The sequence below is a fragment of the Nelusetta ayraudi genome, unplaced genomic scaffold (genome assembly GCF_046127955.1).
Source record: "Nelusetta ayraudi isolate G7.1 ecotype Tasmania unplaced genomic scaffold, CSIRO-AGI_Nayr_v1 ptg000060l, whole genome shotgun sequence".
Taxonomy (NCBI): domain Eukaryota; kingdom Metazoa; phylum Chordata; class Actinopteri; order Tetraodontiformes; family Monacanthidae; genus Nelusetta; species Nelusetta ayraudi.
Window position 1 is genome coordinate 1,180,323 of NW_027466110.1, and position 22,131 is coordinate 1,202,453.

General features: G+C 45.8%; 1 protein-coding gene across 1 annotated transcript in view; it reads left to right on the forward strand.

Moving 5' to 3' along the window:
* The window catches only part of cps1 (carbamoyl-phosphate synthase 1, mitochondrial), a 34,955-nt gene that overhangs the window by 3,935 nt on the left and 8,889 nt on the right, over positions 1–22,131 (forward strand). The window contains exons 7-29 of the mRNA XM_076040024.1: positions 211–300; positions 564–692; positions 859–965; positions 3,090–3,231; positions 3,421–3,498; positions 3,837–3,935; positions 4,143–4,238; positions 4,533–4,722; positions 4,960–5,117; positions 5,267–5,395; positions 6,092–6,236; positions 7,033–7,243; positions 7,595–7,793; positions 7,897–8,073; positions 9,554–9,672; positions 12,748–12,889; positions 13,125–13,190; positions 13,348–13,411; positions 13,754–13,935; positions 16,067–16,261; positions 16,666–16,733; positions 19,176–19,251; positions 21,898–21,975. Of these exons, the coding sequence (XP_075896139.1) occupies positions 211–300; positions 564–692; positions 859–965; positions 3,090–3,231; positions 3,421–3,498; positions 3,837–3,935; positions 4,143–4,238; positions 4,533–4,722; positions 4,960–5,117; positions 5,267–5,395; positions 6,092–6,236; positions 7,033–7,243; positions 7,595–7,793; positions 7,897–8,073; positions 9,554–9,672; positions 12,748–12,889; positions 13,125–13,190; positions 13,348–13,411; positions 13,754–13,935; positions 16,067–16,261; positions 16,666–16,733; positions 19,176–19,251; positions 21,898–21,975 (2,940 nt within the window). The remainder of the gene's footprint in view (positions 1–210; positions 301–563; positions 693–858; positions 966–3,089; positions 3,232–3,420; positions 3,499–3,836; positions 3,936–4,142; positions 4,239–4,532; positions 4,723–4,959; positions 5,118–5,266; positions 5,396–6,091; positions 6,237–7,032; positions 7,244–7,594; positions 7,794–7,896; positions 8,074–9,553; positions 9,673–12,747; positions 12,890–13,124; positions 13,191–13,347; positions 13,412–13,753; positions 13,936–16,066; positions 16,262–16,665; positions 16,734–19,175; positions 19,252–21,897; positions 21,976–22,131) is intronic.

Genomic DNA, 22,131 nt, shown 5'->3' on the forward strand with positions numbered 1-22,131 from the left:
GGCGAATGTTGAAATGCAAATGGTTGTTTTTATGTACGTGTACGTCTTCGTTTATGTATAGTGCTGAGGGTGGACACGAGGCATGTGGGTGCAAAACAGTTTGTACATTGACTAGGATTAAAAAAAAAACAACAGCAACCAAAATGTTGTTTGTGAATGCGTTGCTTTGCTTTTAATTGAAGCCTTCATTTGCCCCTTTTTTTAAAATAGGAAACCAAGGTTTTTGGCAAAGGAAACCCCATAAAAGTGGTGGCTGTTGATTGTGGTATTAAGCACAACATCATCCGTCTGCTGGTTAAGGTGAGCACGGACACAGAGTGAGTCGTTCATTCTGATTAAATCCGACCTGTGTCTGACCTGCGTGTTCAGGGGAAACAGTGACAGTTGAGCTCCAGAAGTTTCTGCCTGTGCTGCAGTGTATTTTATTGCCCGAGGACACGTTTAATGACATGACGGTCCGTGGTTGTCTGTGTGTGTGTGTGTGTGTGTGTGTGTGTGTGTGTGTGTGTGTGTGTGTGTGTGTGTGTGTGTGTGTGTGTGTGTGTGTGTGTGTGTGTTTGCAGAGGGGCGCGGAGGTCCACCTGGTACCCTGGAATCAGGACTTAATGAGTATAGAATATGATGGCCTGTTTATCTCCAACGGACCAGGAGATCCGTCTCTGGCCACAGCGCTCATTAGCAACCTCCAGAAGGTGGGACTTGCTTCCGCTTTAACTTGAAACATCCTAAATATCCTTCACCCAAAATGACAGCTGCTGAGTAACAGCGCGGCGAAGTCCGGTTCAAACCTGAAAAGGTTTCATGACCAAAAAAAACTGAATCAGCATCATATTTATTGTCTTGTTTTTGCTTGGGAAGGTGCTGGAAAGTGATCGTCCTCAGCCAGTGTTTGGAATCTGTATGGGAAACCAAATCACCGCCTTGGCTGCGGGAGCAAAGTCATATAAGCTTCCGATGGGCAACAGGTATGTCAAGCGTGAGGTCCTGCAGGAAATGAGGTGCGCATCAAGCGTGGAAAAGTCAGCCATGTCTGACTGCTAGTTTTGCTTAAGCAGCTTTAACAAACCATCTTGGTAACGATGCAGTAAAATAGTTCAAGCCATCGGTCATCTGGGGCTTCTTTGGATCATAACTCGTCTCACTTGGAAATGTTTTAACCGCAGTCTCTGAAGGGGGCAGCATGCCGGAATTGCATTTCACACAGCTGCTCGATTTATTGGTAAATTAACTGGTAAAATAGCCGATAACTAAAAGATTCGATCGCTGCAGCCCTGCCTCGGCTTCCAGAAGCTGCGGTGTGCGGCAGCGTGACGTACGTTTGCCCGGAGAGACTCATCAAAAGGGCACTGTGCATCACTGGGACCCGACTTCCAGCGACTGGGGACATTTACTAGGGCACGCTGGTGGAGCAGGGCTATAAAAAACCTCACCTGCGAGCCAACACTCCCTGGCCACCACCGCCACCACTTCCAACTATTAGCCTGTGGCAGCCAATACAGGGCAGTTCAGTCACGCGCCGCAAGATTGAGAAACGGCTCCTTCCCACAAGCCGTGAAACTGATGAACTTGGCTCGAGCACTCCACTCGACCCCTCACTCACACACATTCCCTCACTGTCTCTCGCTCTCTCTCTCACACACACACACACACACACACACACACACACACACACTGCAGGACGACTACTGTGGAGCCTTATCGCCCATTAATACAATCATGCTCCTTAAATTGTTCTTGCAAATTGTTTACGGTTCCGCTGCCGCACCGCAGTATTGCTGCCCACTGCTGCACTTGCACCTTTTTAGTGCACGTTGCCCTTCGTTGGTCTGTTCACTGCTGTCCTTTTCTTTAAATGTCTCTATGTCTCCTTGTGTGCTACATAAATGTCCTCATATTGCTGCTTGACCCTCAATATGATGACTATAAACTACTCAAACTCGCTTTATCTACAGTATTTGAAGAGGTCAACGGGACAGTTATGTTTTCATTTGAATCTTTCACTTTCATTTTGAAGTAAACAGACTAAAGTCACAATTTGGCACCAGATTTTTTTTGCTGATCCTCGGCTGTTTCTGTTGTTGCCTCTGGTTGTTGAAAAAACACAGAAAAGAGTCAATATTTGATCTCCTGTGATCCTGTCGGCAGGTCGACAAATTTAAAAAGTCAATTAATTGGAGCTACTGTGTGAAAAAAAAAGTCTAGGTGCAGGTAGCGTCATTAATATTTTACTCATTAATGATGTATTACTTCACCCACCTGCATCCCATCTGCTCTTGATCGGAATAATTCTTCTGACCCGATGGGACCACAATATGCTCCTTGACGCACGCGGTGACGTGCAGCAGCCTTTCACCTCCTCGCCGGCTAAGGAGCCGCGCGATTTATGCACTTTAATTTACATGGCGATGTGACAAAAGAGGTGCGATGATTTATCACGGAGGAAAGGCGAACAGAAGGGCCACTCTCGACGTGAGTGGGCACTGATAGATGCCGTCTATTTTCTAATCCTCGGTGACACTTTTAAACACGACGTGGCGGAGAAAAGCAAGTTTGGCAAAGTTAGAAAGTTAGAAACCAAAGCTATTAGGTTTAACTTCAAAATATACTGCATTTTATTTAGGCTCCACAAATGATTCATTTCTGACATTGCACAACAACACAAACGTGTGGATAATCATAGGATTTTCACCGTCAACCACCAAGGTAGGAAGCCAATTATGCCTGATTTTGTGATTTTTTAAATCATTATTATTATTATTATTATTATTATTATTGTTATTATCATTATTATTATTATTATTATTATTATTGTTATTATTATTATTATTATTATTATTATTATTATTATTTTATCCCCTCCCCCCCAACCTTTTTTAAAATGTTCCTGACTCCGGAGACACCATCTGTGCCCGGCCAGGACAACACTGACATAATCAACAATCGCCATAGCAACATAAGAGGGCCAAAGGGCTTCTTACGGTGTTGCACCGAAACACGCATTTTTCAAGAAAGACTTTCTAACGGTTTCCCTTGGAGACTGAGATATCAATCAATACTTATTCTTCTCGGCTTGCATGTGGTTTTCACAGAGGCCAGAACCAGCCGGTGCTGAATGTGATGTCCAGCCAGGCCTTCATTACAGCACAGAACCACGGCTATGGCATTGACAGCACGTCCTTACCGCCGGGCTGGAGGCCGCTTTTCGTCAACGCTAATGACGGCACCAATGAGGTTGGTTTCAGTCAAGGCTGCGTTTTGATTCACTGCACTTAAAGCTGCGAGAGTTTTTGCAAAAGGTGAACATGCGGACGAAGGAAACACCCTGCGTAGTTTGAAAATGACTCGACAGATAAAATGAAAATTGCCGTCAACTGTCGGCTTTGGTTCAGTGTCCTCATATCAACTCTGCCTGTTCTCCAGGGCATTATGCACACCACAAAGCCTATTTTCACAGCCCAGTTCCACCCGGAGGCTAAAGGGGGTCCCACCGACACTGAGGTAATTAAAAACTCAGCTGATTGAACTACCTGCGTGCTGCGTTAGAATGAAGTATCTTTGCAGGATAAAAGTTGAAAGTGAAAGAAGTGAAATGGAATATTCAGACTTCTTTTTAACAATCTACTTTGTATTTTAAGTGTCCACTCATTTTGCAAGTTGCTACAATTGCAGTCAAGACAAAACGTTTTATTTTATTGAATTAAAGCCACAAATGTTGCGATTCAGTTTTTTCCACTGCAATGTCAACACAAGTTTTGGGCTGCAGTTTAACCCCTGGTTTCAAATTTCTCTTTCCTTTTGCCTTTAATGTAACTCATATTTTCCTCTTCTGCCTACAGTTTCTTTTTGATGCCTTCATATCCTTGATTAAGAAAGGAAAGGACTCAAACATTGTGTCAGTGATGCCAAAGAAACCAGAAATCCCACCCAGAGCCCAGGTACACAGCTGCAGAGAGCTTATAAGTGCATGCACAATTAAAAGTTAAAGAAATTATATTGGCAAACTGTACAATACAACAATTCATAATAACAGACGTGTTTTCACGTAAGTGCTCTTTTTTTTTTTTACATTAAGTTGAAGATTATTTCAACCTTTTGTCTATTTACAGAGTTTGTTGCTTGTGTTTTTTTTCCCATTACTGAAGGTGTCTAAGGTGCTCGTACTTGGTTCTGGTGGACTGTCCATTGGTCAGGCTGGAGAGTTTGACTACTCTGGTTCTCAGGCCATCAAAGCCATGAAGGTAGGAGATCGTTCAACAAAAGTTTGCCTTCAGGGGTCAAAGTGTTCCTGATGTTACTTGGTCAACCAGTGCACAGTCGCAACGGCTCACTTGTGGCCAAAAAATAGAAACTGTCACATGTAGAATCAGGATGGTGCAAAGATGAAATGAAACACTGATGACATTAGAGCCGACAGTCTATTACAAAAACCAACAATTGGGTGGCCGGTAGCAGAAATACAATTGTATTTCACTATTTGATGACAGCTAAGATTCATATTCCCTCCTATTCTTCTTCTTCCATCCAATTTACAGGAGGAGAACCTAAAGACGGTGCTCATGAACCCAAACATTGCCTCGGTTCAGACTAATGAGGTGGGCACCAAGCAGGCCGACTCCGTCTACTTCCTGCCCGTCACGCCGGAGTTTGTCACCGAAGTCATTAAAGTGGAGCGTCCGGACGGCATCCTGCTGTCCATGGGTGGACAGACGGCTTTAAACTGTGGTGAGACGGCCGCCGCGTGCGGAAAATTGTACATCGCGTCTGTCGGTTTGAGCGAAAAGAAAGCGCTGTGTGGGTTGTTCAAGGATTTATTCATTTTAAAGAGAGAGAGGGGTCGCAGAAGGCTGGTAATTTCTACCAACAAACGGGTTGCTATGTAATTAAGTTGTTTTTCATGGCTGTTTACACGTCTGAATAGATTGATGTTTTTTGTTTTTTTTTTTTCTCGCTGGGCGTCAGGAGTTGAACTCTTCCAACGGGGCGTCCTGGAGAAATATGGAGTGAAGGTGCTGGGGACCTCGGTGGAGTCCATCATGGCCACCGAGGACAGACAGCTCTTTGCTGACAAACTGATGGAGATTAATGAGAAGATTGCGCCCAGCGTCGCTGTCAAGTCGGTAGGAAACCATAAAGCAAGGATGAATGAATAAAAGATGAAATAAATAGATACATAAAATGAATACACACATCTTGCATGTTTGAACATGTCTTTTTTCTGTCATGTTTACACATCACGCAGTGCAAAGTTTCGCTTTTCATCCGTTAGGTGTCCGACGCCTTGGAAGCCGCCGAGCAGATTGGCTACCCAGTGATGCTGCGGTCAGCCTATGCACTGGGAGGTTTGGGCTCTGGTCTTTGTGCCAACAGAGAGAAGCTGGAGGAAACCGCCCACAAGGTCAGAAGAAAGGATGCGGTGTCGGAGCCCGGCGTCCATTAAGGCCGTCCATTATCGCTGTTTATCTCTGTCATTATTATCAAGTCACACCTTTCGCACGGATATTCACCGACACAGACCTTTTCCGTCTCAGCTCCCCTCCCTTCCTTTTTACAGCATGGAACCTGCAGGACAAAAGGGAAAAAAGCCTCCCAATTGTTTTGAACTATTTTTTTGGTACTTTGCCAGAAAAGGAAGTTTGCAGTTGCCTGGCAACATCCTTTAGTGCAACTCTGCGATACACTTTAATGTCAGACAGCTCAATTGGTTCTAATCTGTGATCATAGGCTGCAAAATGAACAGTCAGTGTCTCATGTTTCGCACTGGTGTGACTGTGAACTTGTTTTCTCCCGCTGAATGCTACAGCGCTCTCCTTAGTGTCCGATGCATAGCGAAGTTTCACCCTGCATCGTTACTGTTGCTCTCAGTGTGTGTTGCTCCAGTCGGCATCAGGCTCAACAAAGACTGAGACGCTAAGTGGTCAATTTTTTAAGCCCATTTCTTGAGCATCCTGATGTGTGAATTTCCAGATTTGAATCCGCACATAATTTCCCCTTTTTTTGTTTGGTTTACAAGCATACTGAAATTCTCAAAAATTCTCTGAGACCAAAACTTTTATTTTGAATTCTGTTGGTATTTGTTGTTCTTCCTGCCCAGGCTTTGGCCATGAGCAGCCAGATCCTGGTGGAAAAGTCTCTGGTGGGCTGGAAGGAAGTGGAGTACGAGGTGGTGAGGGACATAGCGGACAACTGCGTCACCGTCTGCAACATGGAGAATTTCGACCCGCTCGGCATTCACACAGGTGCTGATGAATCATCCGTATGTCCTAACCATAGTGCTGTTTTTAGCCTTCTGTGCTGCTTTGCTGGAAAACACGTCACACTGCTGTTCGTGTTCGTGTTCTTCCCAATTATTCTTCTTCTTGCTGCAGATGCTGCCTCACAATGAGCCTGTTTTTATTTTTTCTCTCTTCTTGCTTCTGGCAGCTGCCTCAATTTAACTTTGCACCAGGATGTGGACTTAGCAATTTTCCTTTTTTCTGTTTATTCCTGTTTTAAACTTTGCTTCCATATCTGAGGACAAGAAGTGAACACACGGCACCCAAATGACTGATGTTTTTGCAATAGTTTGAATTGTGGCAGGAAGCATTGGCAGCATCTAACGTACTGGATGTCATGTGTCCACATCCACCAGATATACTTGCATTAGATAGACTAAACTGATTTCATACCAGCCGCAGATGAGGCAGCCTTTTTTCAATTGCAAAGCTCTAATGGTCGCCATTATATGCCGGCCTTTCATGCTTAAAAATGCAGCCTGGTTACGATCCAACTGGTCGAAAAGAAAAAGAGGACAGAAGGTCCTCAAATGGATCTGCAAGATTTTATTATTAAAATGTTAGGAAACAAACTGCAAGGTTGGTCTACCAGTGTTGATGCATGTGCAATAAACCAACAAGTTTTCTTTTAAATGAATTTTAAAACATGAAATAAGAAGAATACAATTTTGCAGAATGCATCCTTTTCAAATGTCAGATAGTGAGTTTTTATTTGACTGTCTTCCATGGTTCTTTTTTACCTCCTCCATCTCCTCAACAGGTGACTCCATAGTGGTGGCCCCCAGCCAGACGCTGTCCAATGAGGAGTATCACATGCTCAGGGAGACGGCCATCAAAGTGGTTCGACACCTCGGCATCGTCGGCGAGTGCAACATCCAGTACGCTCTGCACCCGTCCTCCTTGGAATACTGCATCATCGAGGTCAACGCCCGGCTCTCCAGAAGCTCCGCCCTGGCATCCAAAGCCACTGGGTAAGAGCTTATGCCCATAACAGGAAGTTAAAATTGCCCAACAATGTTTGTGGGTTTAGGCCATGAATGTATTATAAGAACTGGATACCGGACTGGCAACATCGCGACGTGCCGATTTTCCCCAGTGGCCACTTGAGGTACTGCAGCAAAAACAATCTCATGGACACAAAGAGCATTTTTCCCATAGACTGCAATACAAATATAAACGCCTTTAAAACTGCTCACAGGACGACTGTGACCTGAACGCGCTTCATATCAAATCTTTCTATTGTAGATTTTTCAGTTAAGGCTGCATTCAACGCTTCCAATTTTTCTTTTTTTTTTTATGTTTTGTGCTGTTGTGTGTTTCAGGTATCCTTTGGCATTTGTTGCCGCCAAACTGGCTTTGGGCATCCCGCTGCCCGAGATCAAGAACGCCGTGTCACAGAAAACAACAGCCTGTTTCGAGCCCAGCCTGGACTACATCGTCACCAAAATCCCCCGCTGGGACCTGGACCGCTTTCAGGGCATGTCCCATGAAATCGGCAGTGCCATGAAGAGTGTTGGAGAGGTGGACCAAACAAAAGAATTGAAAATTAATCCTTCATACTTGAATTGAATATTATTCCTTTTAAGCACGTTTCTCTGCCATATCCTGCTGCTTCTGGATGCAGGTGATGGCTGTGGGTCGGACGTTCGAGGAGAGCATGCAGAAGGCCTTGAGGATGTGTCATCTGTCGGTGGACGGCTTCGTGCCTCGGCTGCCGCTCAAGAAGGCCTGGGCCGACACCCAGGACCTTCAGCAGGAGCTGGCTGTGCCCTCCAGCACCCGCATCTTCTCTCTGGCCAAGGTACATCTGATCTGATCTGCCCTCACATCAATAATGAATCACTGTGAACTCGCTGTTTCCTGTTCCAGTCACACTGGCACACCGCTCTCCGCAGGCGAGGAGACTAAAGCATGAAACGTAGGGCCAACCAGTGGTGGGGCACGTACGTGCACTGTAACCTTGTGTGTGTGTGTGTGTGTGTGTGTGTGTGTGTGTGTGTGTGTGTGTGTGTGTGTGTGTGTGTGTGTGTGTGTGTGTGTGTGTGTGTGTGTGTGTGTGCAAAAAAAAGTGGCAATGCATCTTATGGAAACATTGTTTTGGTTCAAGGAAGAGGAATTGCATCACGAGCGACAGCAGACTGAGGCCTCAACCTCCTGCTGTGACAGAGGCTTTTCACCCTTATGCTGGAGAAGTAGTGAGATCATTGGAGGATTGATAATTAACTAACCATATCCAGTAATCTATTATTAAGTAATCCACTACTGTAATTAAACTATTTTGTTTTTTTAGGAAGAGTAATTTAACATTATTACTGTGGCAAAACTGGTAATTATATCATAATTACTTTACCAAGTAACGATTCCATTACTTTTCTGAAATATTTTGCAAGCTAAAAATATCTTATTCACCACAAAACCGTCTGAAATTTAGAAAAACAACCGGAAACGATGATGTCGCAGATTGGCAACGCAGCCGTGCATGCAACGCCATTGATACGCGATGACGCACCAAAACAAGCATGGCGGCGGCAAAAGAAAAAACAGCGATTGCGTTTGTAGCTGGAAATACAAACATTGTTTTGAGTTCATCTCGTCTAAATCAAAGAATATTGTGGTTCGTTGTGCGTTATGTGCAGGAAACAAGATGCTCTCAACTGTTGCTTTACTTAATCAGTAATCAGTAGTTGGACTACTTTTATGGAGTAATCCCAACAACACTGACCATTTCTCAGAAAGTCATTAAAATAGAATATTAGCCATTACATTTTCGCTACGAGTCATCAAGAGTAAATTTCCTCGCTGAGTTAATAGAATTATCGCCTCGATCCTGATCAGCGAAAATAAGTGCACAAGATCTTAATGACAGATCTTAGATAGTGCTGAAGGAAATCCTCCCGCACATAACCGGGGATCATCTCTGCAGTCAGACGTCTCATTAAAAAAATGCTCAGCTGTTGGTTGCCAGGGCACAACATTTGTCAAATTTCATGATGGCGTCTGTCTGGATAGCTCATTTTTAATCACCGATTGCCAAGTTTTCTAACGTAATATATTCCTACTGGGAAGTCATCCATGAAAGGGCATCAACCCAATGTTCAGCTGGCACAATCAGTAAGCGGTATATTTTTGTGCATGATGAGTTTGTGCCAGTATTTTGTATTGTGAGAGCTTATGGAACGAGACGTGAAAATAAACCTGAGGCCTCAATACATTTTTTTTTTTTTATCAATCTGTAAATCTGTTTTATTTATTTTATTTTATTTTTTTTCTCTACATCCCAGGCCCTCCATAGTGGCATGGACGTCGATCGCATCCATCAGTTGACGGCCATCGACAAGTGGTTCCTCCACAAACTCCACAAGATCACACAGCTGGAACAGCAGCTGAGCAACTACAGAGGGTAATTTCAAAATCTGCTGCTTCTTCCGTTTCCCACCGTCTCCCGGGCTTCTTTGTGTGTTTTGCGAAGCCAAAGCTAAGCGCGCGAAGCAGGTTCACGGTTGAGTTTATTCAAACAGAGGGCGGTGTGGAGGCCAGGCAGGTGGACATCAGGAAAAAAAAGAAAAAAAAAAAGACATGCTGGTGCTGGACTACTGACAGTGCTGGTCTTTCATTGATTCTAATGCTGGTGACCCACCATGAGATTTTTCTAATCTCTCTTCTTCGTCTGTCTGCCGCTGTAAATCTCCTGTCTTGATGAGATTTTTGAGTCCTGCCGCATTGTCTTTCAACCAACCGAACCCTAGTTATTGACCTAATCGTAGTCGCCACAGATTGAATTTGACGATTAACAAGGCACGCTCATTAAATCTACTCTGAGATTAATTAATTTGACTGCGCCGCAGGTTCCGCCCACTTCCAAATGGAGTGAACATATGTGAAGCTTCCGCATCAGTGGCTCGTGCGGTTTTGCCTGGTTCCTTCCTAGTAGTGTGAAGTGTGGTTTCTTTCCCATCTTGCAGGGGTTCTGCCTGCAGCGCACTGTACACACACACACACACACACACACACACACACACACACACACACACACACCGCTGTTTGTGCATTACACTTCCTGCTGTCCTATCTCTATAAAGCCTCAGCCGGTCCCCGCAGGGACGAGAGCTGCGTAAACTTTTAAAAAACAGTATTGGATTTTTAGTCTTATTCTTCTCCCCTGCACCCCCGTCCCCGCTGTCCCCTCGCACTTCTGCATCTCTCTCCCTGGTGGTTCATCTCATCTCGGCTGCCGCTCTCCTTGCCTCTCTGCCCTCGGGCTCTTGCCTGGCCGGCCACGGCGGGCCGCCACGGGTTAGCCGCCACTTCCTCCCGAACTGCACTGTTTAATAATTAATGGGCGGCCGTCTGGTGGCGGCTGCCTGACGCGTGGAAGGGCTCTGGAAGTCTCTCTGTGGCCTCTCCTGGAGCACGGGCTCGCAACAATGGGCTGCAGCCAGACTGATGGAGCGTGGAGCTGAGCGCAGGTGAGCTTCAGGCTCCGCTGGCCAGCCGGTTCCTGCGGGTCAGAGGTGGAGTGTAGGATCCCTGAGTGAGAGCTGGGGGATTTTGTGAGAGGAGGAAAAAGTCCATTTGTATTTAGACGAAGATGCTTATTATTTAGAGGTATGTTTGCAATTACTCCGGATGGACATATTTGATCTCACTGTTTCAGTAATGGCAGATTGCTCGATATTCTCCTGTCTGGTCGCTCATACCTGAAATTGACCTTTCCAACTATGTTACGTTCTGTTCGCCAGTCAAAACCTCAATACACACACATTGAATGTCTGTGTTTTCATCTTTTTCATTCTTTTGGGACCTTTATGGTGTCTCAAAAGTCAATCATGTGCAATTAAACTCCCCACAAAGTAAATAATGCAAATTGCTCTCCTCTGCCAGTTCGATTTAAAGCCCACCCTGCTCCCTCTTTTTTTAATCTTATTTCTCTACCCAGCCATGTGCAGTGGGAGTAAACAAAAACCTTGACATTTCAAATTTTGTTATTCCACAAGGTCATAAATAATTCAGATAGAAAGGAGGTAGAGCACGCTGTGGTTTACCAGGAATCAGAAAGCCTTTTGTCTTTTGGAGTCGAAGGAATTCAGCGGCTTTCTCTGTGAGGAAATCTGTTGTTTTCCCTCTCAGGGTGAGTTTAAATGTGAAGATCAATGCCTTATTACAATCCCGCTCATGCTGAGGTTAGCCCGGCGCATCCAACCGAGATTTACTTTGCATGCGTTTGCTTTGATTTGCCCTGGAACGTGACGCGTGTGAACCTGGCCTTTAATGTTTGGGATAAGCCAAATATTTTACTGTGGATATTTGAGCAAAGCCGGTCAGATGCTCAGCGCTTAGTTACACGTTACGTATACTTCTTGTATGCTACATTGACAATTGGGAAAAAAAAAAAAAAGAAAACACCTTTTCCAACATTCTCAATCATTATGGCCGAGCACTGGGATATTTTTTTGTGCATTTTTATAGGTACCCACAGTTCCGAAAAACGCGCATTATGTTGTTGACGTTGAAATTAAAGCCCAAATAGGAACAACAAAAAAAAAAAAAATCTAAGTCCTCAAATTAAAACAGATTTGAAAAGTACTGCATTGCTAACGGAAAAATTTATGGCCCAGGGCCAACGGTGCTGCCGCCACCTACTTGTTGGATTGACCCTCGTTGAACTCAACAACAAGCAGACGAATGAGGCAGTCAGGATGGCAGAATTTACTTCTCCTTTTTATTTACTGGCTGCTTTGGGAGAAAACTTTTTTTTTCTTTCCTATCGATCAGCTGAGCAGTGCATTTGACTTTTAAGCATGAGGCGATTGATTTTAGAATGCTCATTTCCACGCCGTGAGTGCCGTAGCCTGAAACTAACGCAGAATCATTTAGTTTTAATGGCACAAAAACAGCTCCTTGTTCTTTCTGCTCCGGCGGTCACCGTGTTAAATGTTTTCTGCTGCATCATTCTGATGTCTTTGCTTGTTCAATAGCAGAAAAAAAAAATCCAGATCATGTATTATGTATATTATATAATGGAAAAAATGTGGTGGGCGATCTCACATAGGGCTCTAAGTGTTATGGTCATTTTCAATCAATGTCTTTGCTGGTCCAAGGAACTCACAGCATAGCCTGTGTGTGATAGAATGCCAGACTATATTATTTTCAACTGTGCTCTACACACACACACTCACACACACACACACACACACACACACACACACACACACACACACACACACACACACACACACAGTGGGATCCCTCTCCTTAGAGGACCCTGCTGTGGACGAACACCTGCTGAAACATGGTCAGGTTATCTAAAGGCAGAACCTGTGAACACCTGTGATCAGATATGCATGTCCTGTGGACCGGGCTCACATCGGCAAATTTCAGCGGCAAATACCAGGTGTCGGCCGTGTTTAGAGTAGATTCTGGTCAATCACAGGAAAAAAAAAAAGAGACTGGTGTCATGCATTGCCTCCATCCGCAGACACGGGGTTCCGAAGGAGCTGCTGCTGAAAGCCAAGCAGGACGGCTTCTCCGACCGGCAGATTGGTCAAATCCTCGGCTCCAGCGAGGGAGCGGCCAGAGAGCTGCGGCTCAGTCACAGCATCAAACCGTGGGTCAAACAGGTGAGCACAACACGGCTCCTATTTTCTTTTTTTTTTTTTTTTTGAACGCTTTTGATGGATTTCATAGATGGATATAAATGGTTCTGGCTGTTGCCAGGGGATGAAGGTTGAGGTTTTGACATTTGCTCACTCTCCTCAAATAATAATTCCTAGAAGAATATATTGATTTCGCACTGGTAATAAAGGGGAGCTGTTTCATATTTAGCGACACATTTTAACCTCTGCCTCTTCTTAGATTGACACCCTGGCAGCGGAATATCCAGCCATGACCAACTACTTGTATTGCACCTATCACGGTCAGGTGAGTGATCTCTGCTCACCATTAAAAAGAAAATAGGTTCTCATGTAAATCCTGTCAAAGTAAAAAGAGTATTTCAAATGTGTGCTTTTTTTTGCGGCAAAATAAGTGTCGCTTCAATGACAATGTCAACGACTTTGTCCATTTATTCAATCACCAGGAGCACGACTTGGAGTTTGATGACAAGGGAATCATGGTCCTGGGTTGTGGACCATATCACATTGGTGAGTCAAGCAACAGGCAATAAGCTTTTATTTTGAAAGAAATTACAATATTTCAGTGTCATTTAAATGTAATAATGTCACAAAAATAATTCTGCTTCTTTTTGTGTGTTATATAATTATATTGTTGTCACAAATATAGAGAATATGCAAGTTGGAACCTCTCCATTGGAATGAATGGGAATACATAATAATGAAGGCATAAACTGGAAATTGACTAAATCTAAAGTCCACATGGAAATTAAATATAGACGGAAAAATATAATAATATTCGCTGAAACAAATTCCCCTTTGATTCCTGCGTAAGTCAATCCGTCCGCTGCGTCCCCACTTTCCCACCACCAGGCAGCAGCGTGGAGTTCGACTGGTGCGCCGTGTCCGGCATCCGAGCGCTGAGGCAGATGGGCAAAAAGACGGTGGTGGTCAACCACAACCCCGAGACGGTCAGCACGGACTTTGACGAGTGTGACCGCCTCTACTTCGAGGAGCTGACCTTGGAGCGCATCCTGGACATCACCCAGCAGGAGGTCAGGCAGGACGCGCGCACGCAAAGAACGCGCGATACACGAGCCAAGAACCCCCCCCCCCCCCCCCCCCGCCACCTTCTCTGCGATGCTCGGCAAATTCATATACATCATTAGAGAGGCAGGGCCGGGTAGACTGACAGGTTATATAAATGGTAATCACTGCTCATATATTCATGTGAGGAATTTGATTGAAATATTGCATTACGATTAACCCAGGACTCAGGGGCAGAGTTGTATTGATCAGCGACACCTAGCATATTTAATCCAACAATGATCATCATCACAACAGCAGATTAATCACGCCGCAGAGGTCAGCGCAAGAAAATCCAAGTGGAAATTTTAAAGAGAAAAACATGAATAATGCGGCGACGTCCACAGATAATCTCACAAGAATTTGGCTGTCAAAGGGTTTTTATGAACTATTCTTTTTGCAGAGAAGTGGAGGACAACATAAGGAGTGTGACCATAACTTAGTATGATGGATTCCCCATACAGTTTGTCTAGTGCAAAAGGGTGTAAAGGGGAAATATGACCCGTTCAGAGTGTCATATTTGAAATATTATACAGCGAAGCACAATGTTCAAAACTTCAGTGTTGATTCATTTTTATATATATGAACCTGCATAGAAAGTCAGAAGCTTGTAATGCTCAAGCTGCCCCCACCCCGCGCCCCATTCTCTGGTCATGGCCAATTAAATGAAGTCCAACAAATTTTTTTTCCCCCTACTTTCTGTCTGAGAGAAAGTGATAAAAACTGGGAATGACTTCTAATTGGGACATTTATTATGTGGCGCCGTGAGCTTGTGTAAGATTTAAGAGGCCGAGGTGGTGTAGTTACAGGTGTGTGCTCTGTTTTTTAATAGGCTTCCCTGCTTTACTGACCTTTCTGCCACTGCCGCAGCTCCGGCAGCCGCGCTTGTTAAATAGTTTTTGGAGCTAAAATAAAATATCCCCACTTTTTTTTTTTCCCTTTTTAGCCTATTTCCCGTCGCAGCGCCTGAGTAATCTTGTCGCGCACCTCTGCGCTTCAAGTCTCGTCTATGATGATCCTGTAAGCGCCTTTCAATCTTTGTGCGTCTCGCTGTTTAGTTCTTGATCTTGTCCTCTGTGACACGCAACCAAAAAATTTTTTTTTTTTTTGTGTGTGTATGTTTTTAAAGTTTACCAACAAAAGTTAGCACAAAAGCGTCATTAAAGCGTCGCAGCCAACGACGAGTGACTTCCCGGTCGCGCAGAGGTCGGGAGACACGTCACCTTGATTTGCGCTTGCCTAATGAGAACATGCGGAGCAACAGCACATGCAGTTCGGCTGTTAATGATAACACGCCTGTACAAACTTAATGAAACGATGATTGAATTTAATGAATCCTGACCTTGGTGTCCGTATTTAATGCCGTTTCTCACACACACACACACACACACACACACACACACACACACACACACACACACACACACACACACACAAGTGGACTCAATGCATCATGCGCACACCAACGCCTGCTTTATTACCGGTGTCTGTACGTTTATGTCGGGTGGTGCATTTTTCCGCAGATGTGACTGTGAATCTTTTTTTTTTTGACTTCTGCTTTTTTTTCTGCCCCCGCAGAGGAATTGTAATCCAGTTAAAGTTGCGATGGGATCTGAGCGTGATTAAGTGTTTGTTTGTTTGGGGTGATGACATTGCCATCAATCCCTCTCTCCCTGCTACACAGCTACAGACCTCTGTTGTTTCCTATATATATATATATATATGTGTGTGTGTGTGTGTGTGTGTGTGTGTGTGTGTGTGTGTGTGAGGCAAATATGGTATTGGAGCATGGAGATAAACCCTGGACAGGGACGGGTAGTGCGGCTCCCATGAATAATGAAGAGACACAACTTGGCATTGCCATGGCAACAGCACCCCCTCCTCCCCCCTCACCACTTTGAATCAGCGAGACCGGAGAAGGTTTTAGGTGTTTTTATTAAAACCGCTGCACGGTGCTCCCATTAATAACCAAAAACCCGCGGCTTCACAGCAGAGATCAACTGTTTGGTTCTGATCGGGCGCGAGGCTGAGAATTGAAAGCGGCTCCCCCGCTGCCTCTGATTTCCCTCCCCTCTCTCTCCGTCCCGTCTTCCCGCTCAGGGCTGCTCCGGCAGCATCGTGTCGGTCGGCGGCCAGATCCCCAACAACCTGGCCGCCCCGCTGCACCTGAACGGGGTGAAGATCCTGGGCACCAGCCCCCTGCAGATCGACCGTGCCGAGGAGCGATCGGTCTTCTCCAGGATCCTGGATGACCTCGGGGTGGCCCAGGCCCCGTGGAGAGCCCTCAGCTCCTTGGTGAGTTATTACCGATGGTCGGCCTCGAGCTGGGTCCAGCTATTTTGAGCGCCTTGTCGCTGCACATAAAACAACTGATTACTGTGTTTGTGAAAAAGCTTCAAGCTGGCTCTTTGAAAGTGCGTTCCGCTGGTCTCATGGGTGTTTTTTAAGCTTTAGATTTATTTTTGGGCTCTTTAGAATGCACTCTGATATTCAAATCACAAGAAGTTGGATGCAACTTTTACAAAAGTGACATTTTAACTGAACATTTGACCTTCTCTAAACTTTTAAATGTGGGCGTCCATGTGTTGCGAGCTACTGATCATCTGACATTTCTAGGCCCATCAAGACACTGCAACAAGTGAAAGCAACGTCCTCAACTCAAGTTGTGTTGCGGTGCTTTTCTTTTCTATTCAATCAAGGACGACGCCTTTGCCTTCGCCAACCAGGTGGGATACCCCTGCCTGCTGCGCCCCTCCTATGTCCTAAGGTGAGACAGAAATGTGTGAATGCCAGGGTAGTTGGCTGGCATTCATTTTAATTCATTTCAAATTAAAGTACGGTTGCACTTGTTATGCTATTTTATGACAACGTGTAGGACTTGTTGAGAAGTGACAATTCTTTTGACCAGTTCTTGGGATTTCCGTTGTCATCGCCGTCTGCAGTGACACTTTTGTCCAGCAGATGTCGTAGTCAGACCCCTTACAGCGCGATTCTGTCACAGAGGATCGTCCTCTATTTATGCAATATCTAGCATTCACACGGCTTTCATTTGTTGTTTCCGCACGGATTTAAGCTCAGTCCACAAATCAGCTGAATGATGGTGAGAAACTCCTGGCTGTTGTGCACAGGGTCACGATTAAAACCCCCGGCAGTTTTCAGTTGTGACAGTATGAAGACCTGTATATGCGTGAGAGCCTGGATGAAAACTGCTGCTGTTCAGGTGCACAGAGATGCTCAGCAGCGAGGCGCTAATTCCATGGTGGCCGCTGCTGTGAGTGAGCGTGTCACCAAATTAGTGTGACGCCCAAACTCGCCGCCACGCAGGCGTCCACAGCGGTGCTTGCTTGTCTGTCGCTCCGCTTTGTTTTTGTTCCATTTTGTGGGTTTTTCTTTTTTTCTTTATCTTCCAATGCTGCCTACGCATTTGCACCAGCCCTCCTCTCTTGTCCGTTTCTGCCTCATTAGACTCATGCATATGCAGCAGCGTGAAGTGGTGAACCCTCGCATACGTTTTGTATTCACTCTTGACAAGAGATTCTCTTAACCTGCTATTGAACTGTATTCTTTCATGTGAATGGATAATTCACTCAGCACCGTGATTACTCGTCAGCGGCGATTTTGTTTTTTTGGGGGGGGGGCTGTGCAGTATTAGTAGTTTTCTTTTATAAGCCGTCCCATGTTGCAGGGTTCCAGGTTAACCTGCCTTGGTTTGATTTAAACAGCTATTCAAGGCCTAAACATATGGAAACTTTGTCCTTCTTTTATCTCTGTTCCAGCTTTACATCCTTTAAAGTTTCCTTTCTTTTCGGTGACCTTACCGTTGAGTTTATAACATTCCCAGCTGACTGGATGGACAGGCTCAGGAAGGAGCACTGCAGAGGGACATAGCTGTGTGAGAGGCCAGGCCGAGGTGGCGGAAGGGTAGAACGATGGTGAGGTTGGAGGTTGGAGAAGGAGGAGGAGGTTTATGGATGGAGGCAGATGATTGGCTGTGGCCACCCCTGAAGAGAGCAACCCAGAAAGGAGGAGATGGAGCTGGAGGAGGAGGAATATAATTTCTTTTAGCGCTTTTCAAGATACTCAGAGACACTTTACATGATAAAACATCCTCATACGGTTACACTGCAAAGGAGTATCGGATAAAAACTGAGAAACACAAAAGAAAACGTCATGAAATGTGAGCAAATGTATCGAGGTGGGTTTTGAGGAGCGATTAAAAAGAATGCAAATCAGTGCAGTGCAGTCTGAGGGTGGGGGGGGGCTGAGAATGCTCCCTCCACGTTGGGCGCTCGGTCACGGGTGGCGGAGAGAGGACGTTGGCATCGGAGGAAGGTAGGAGGGAGGGAGTGAGGCGTTGCAGCAGGTCGGTTATGCAGGGGAGGGGCCTGGTTGTGGAGGGCTTTGTGATTGAGACGAAGGATTTTGAACCGAATCTGCCGTGGGGACAAGGAAACCAGCAGAGCTTTCTTCTGGAGGACAGAAAACCCAGGCAAACAGTGAGTGGCCTTTGCAAGAATCAGCACAACCACCACCACCTTTCCCCACAAAAAAAAAAAAAAATCTTCCGCCACCGCCTCCATCATTTCCATGTGTTTCACGCAGAAACCAGATGGCGCGCTAGCCGACGATGTGCCTGAATGTAAATGTGAGTCGCTGGTGCTGAAATGAGGCAGCAGCAGCAGCAGCAGCAGCAGTCAGTGCGAGCGGGAGCCGGACATATGTTTGCCCCAGAGGAGGAGACGGTGGCTAGCGCATTAAGACCTGAGACGAGCCAGTGGCGTTCCTCTGCCCTGCTTCTCCATAAACAGGCTCAGCCGGCAGTCTGGAATCAAAAACAACAACCATAACAAAAGTCGCCCAAATCTGTTGTTTTTTAATGACTAAGTTCTGAACTCGTTTTCAAGAGCCGGGAGTGCTTTCCGACCTAAATAGCTGTTCTTCTCCATCGTCTCCTCCTCCTCTTCCTTCCCCTCCTCCTCCTCCTCTTCTCCGCTCTGACTGTCTCCAGACCTTGTTCCCGATGGTGATGGTGATGCAAGGGAGAGATAATGAGTGTTTTTGAAGGTTCATTTGAAGCTCGCTTGCTCCCTTGTTTGGCTGCCTCTCTTTTCTCTCTCTCGCGTGGCCTTTTGCTTCCTTCACTCACTTCCCCCCTTTCTCTCTCTCTCTCTCTCTCTCTCTCTCTCTCTCGCTCACCCTCTCCTCCTAGTGGCTCTGCCATGAACGTCGCGTACGGTGAGGAGGAGATGAAGCGCTTCCTGGAGGAGGCCACTCAGGTGTCCCAGGTGAGCTCCTGCCCCTCCTGCTTGTGGCTGTGTCACTGGTCATGTAAATCCCATCGGACTACACACACACACACACACACACACACACACACACACACACATGCACTCTGTCTTTTTTTCCCCTCTGCTTTCAATTAACCAACGCCACCAGCTGGCTGCCCTGGTGGCGAGTGTCGTGTTTGCATTTCTGCTTCGACACCCAGGCGGCGTCGGGGGGGCCAGCTGGTCACTTCACTCGGGCCCCGTACCTGGAGGCGAGGAGCAGAGAACCGAAGCAAACCTGTTCACGCTTGTCCAACAGGTTTCCGGGGATTATTAATTTGTGCCCCGCACAGATTTAATAAGGGCCATTCCAGTGATCCAAAAAAAAAAAAAGAAGCACACACTGAATGCAGTGTTTGCAGTAATGGTTGTCTTCTTAGTATTATGCACTTAAAAGCCCAGTAGGTAAAATCTGCTTGGCTCCAGTGATATTTTAGCTGTATAAAGAAACCACTATTGTGTTTTATTTGCTAATAATAAGCCTTCATATTTCCGTAAGGAGCGGGACATCGTGCAAGGCCGAATCACGCCACCGTAATCCACAGCGTGGATCTCATACAACCCACTCATCTCACTTGCATTTTATTTTTGATTGCTATACTGGCAACACCGCCGAGGGCAAATCGGCGTACACGGTGAATAAACAGGTGTTCATTTGTCTGCAGTATGCTTTTTATTCAAGCTCAGAGGTGACACACATTTTGTCTTTAAATACCTCTGTGTAATTCGACCGGGTCGTAATATGATCCTAAAATACTCATCACCTGTCTTTCCACACCTTTTTTTTTTTTTTTTTATCACGCACCTCCTTCTCTCAGACCGTGGCAAATCACAGATTTCCTCAAAGGCAAATCCTCGCCGCTGTGTGTGTTTATTTGGTTGCCGCTGGTCGGTCGCGAACGAGCGAGCGGCACCTCAGATGAGTGTGAACATGTGAATTGATGCTGCCGGATGTGTTAAAGCGCTTGGAGGACCGGGCCGACGCGAGAGGCGTGCGTGAATTAAGGTCAGCTTGCCGTTCAACGTGCGACGCCGGAGAGCAGCTGCCGCCGCAAAGCAGCGGTCGCCGCGATTGTCGGCAGGTGGGAGGACACGTGTGGCAGGAGTCACCGACGAATCATCTCCAGCTTTAACGGAAACTAAGTGGAATTCATTCCGCGGTTTGACATGCGTGTGGGGTTGCCACTCTGCAGGTTTTGATTATAAACCAGTGATTAGTGACCGGTTGGCCCATTCTGACCTCTGACCCCTGACGTCGACAAGGTGTTTTTCCTCCACACAGATGCTCCTCGCTGGATAGTTTCTCTTTTTTCTCTGGTCGAAATGTGGTTGAAAATCCCAGTCGATCAGCAGGAGGTTGAGAAAATGCTCAGACCTGCAGCTCATCACCATCCGCAAAAGTCACTTCGATCCCCCTGCGACCCATTCTGACGCTTCAGCAAGTCGCCATCACCACTTCTACAGCCCTTAAGTTGCCGGCGTCTGATTGGCTGATTTGCTATTTGCATCAAAAATCAAGCAATAGAAAATTTCTACCAAGTAAAGCGACCGGTGAGTGTATTTAACACTGAGTCCGTGGCAGCGCCGATGCGGCGATGAGCTTCACTTGCATATGTATGGGAAACATATGGGTGTTGGCTTATGTCTGGCAAGTGGGAGTGCAGTTGCACTGAATATCGTCAGGGATGCCACGTGGGCGTCGGCGCAAGGATGAGCGCCACAGATTGCGGCAAGCTGCACAGCTCAACGTCACACAAAGTGTGTGTACCACCGGAAAAATCATTGTGTGGTGAAAACTAATAAGCATCCCTGAATTAACAAATAAACACGCAGGGATCAGATACCAACATCCAGTTACACCAAAACGAACGCAAAAAATGTGTTTCTTGTCATCTCGACACCTCCCTGCATCCTTGGCGGCTTTGAGTGCCTTGTGAAATACTGCCCAGAAGAGGTGTGATACATCAAGTTAAAAAGTGTATCCCCCCCCTCCAACCTGTAATTGACAACTGCCTAATGATAGTCGCCAACAGGGGTTGGGATGAGCAGATTGGCGAAGGCAGCGTTTTCATCCCAGGACTGCAGGTGCCAAACATTGAATATATATTTTGTTGCAAACTGTGACAAGTGTCGGTGTCATCAGAAGAAAAAAAGTATTAATCATCGTTTTTGGTTGTTGTCAGTTAATGGCTTTTAGAAGTCAGTAATCACAGGCATCAGCAGGGGTTTTCTTGAAAATCTTATGAAGAAGGCTTATGATGATGTGGTTGAGCTTCTGAAGTGATTCATTATTTACCCCCCCCCCCCGAGCAAATGTTTGAAAATGCAGACTGATTTAGAAAGACAAAAAACACTCTAACCTGTTCGCTGTTTACCATGTCTGGAAAAAAAGAAGGTCCTCTGCTACGCAAGACAGACCCTCACTGAATGTTCAATTTCAACTCGGTGATTCATCTCACACCAAACCTTTTTGGGAAGTTCGGAACCAAATGCATCTCAATCTGAAATGTGAACTTGCTGTGCTCGCGCACGCGGCAGCAGCCTGTTTTTTTTTTCTTCTTCTGACTCGCTTGTAGAATAACCCCTCTGCCGTCCTCGCTGCAGGAGCATCCAGTGGTCATCACCAAGTTCATCCGCGGTGCACGGGAGGTGGAGGTGGACGCCGTTGCCAAGGATGGCAGGGTGAGAAGCGCGTTGAATTACCCCCCCCCCCCCTCCAGTGTGACAGTCCCTGAATTTTTCATTTCAGATAAGATCAGTTTTCCTCTTGTGGATCGTTTATATAAAATAAAACAAATGTTGTTTGTACTGAGATAAATAGAAAAATATCTCGGTACT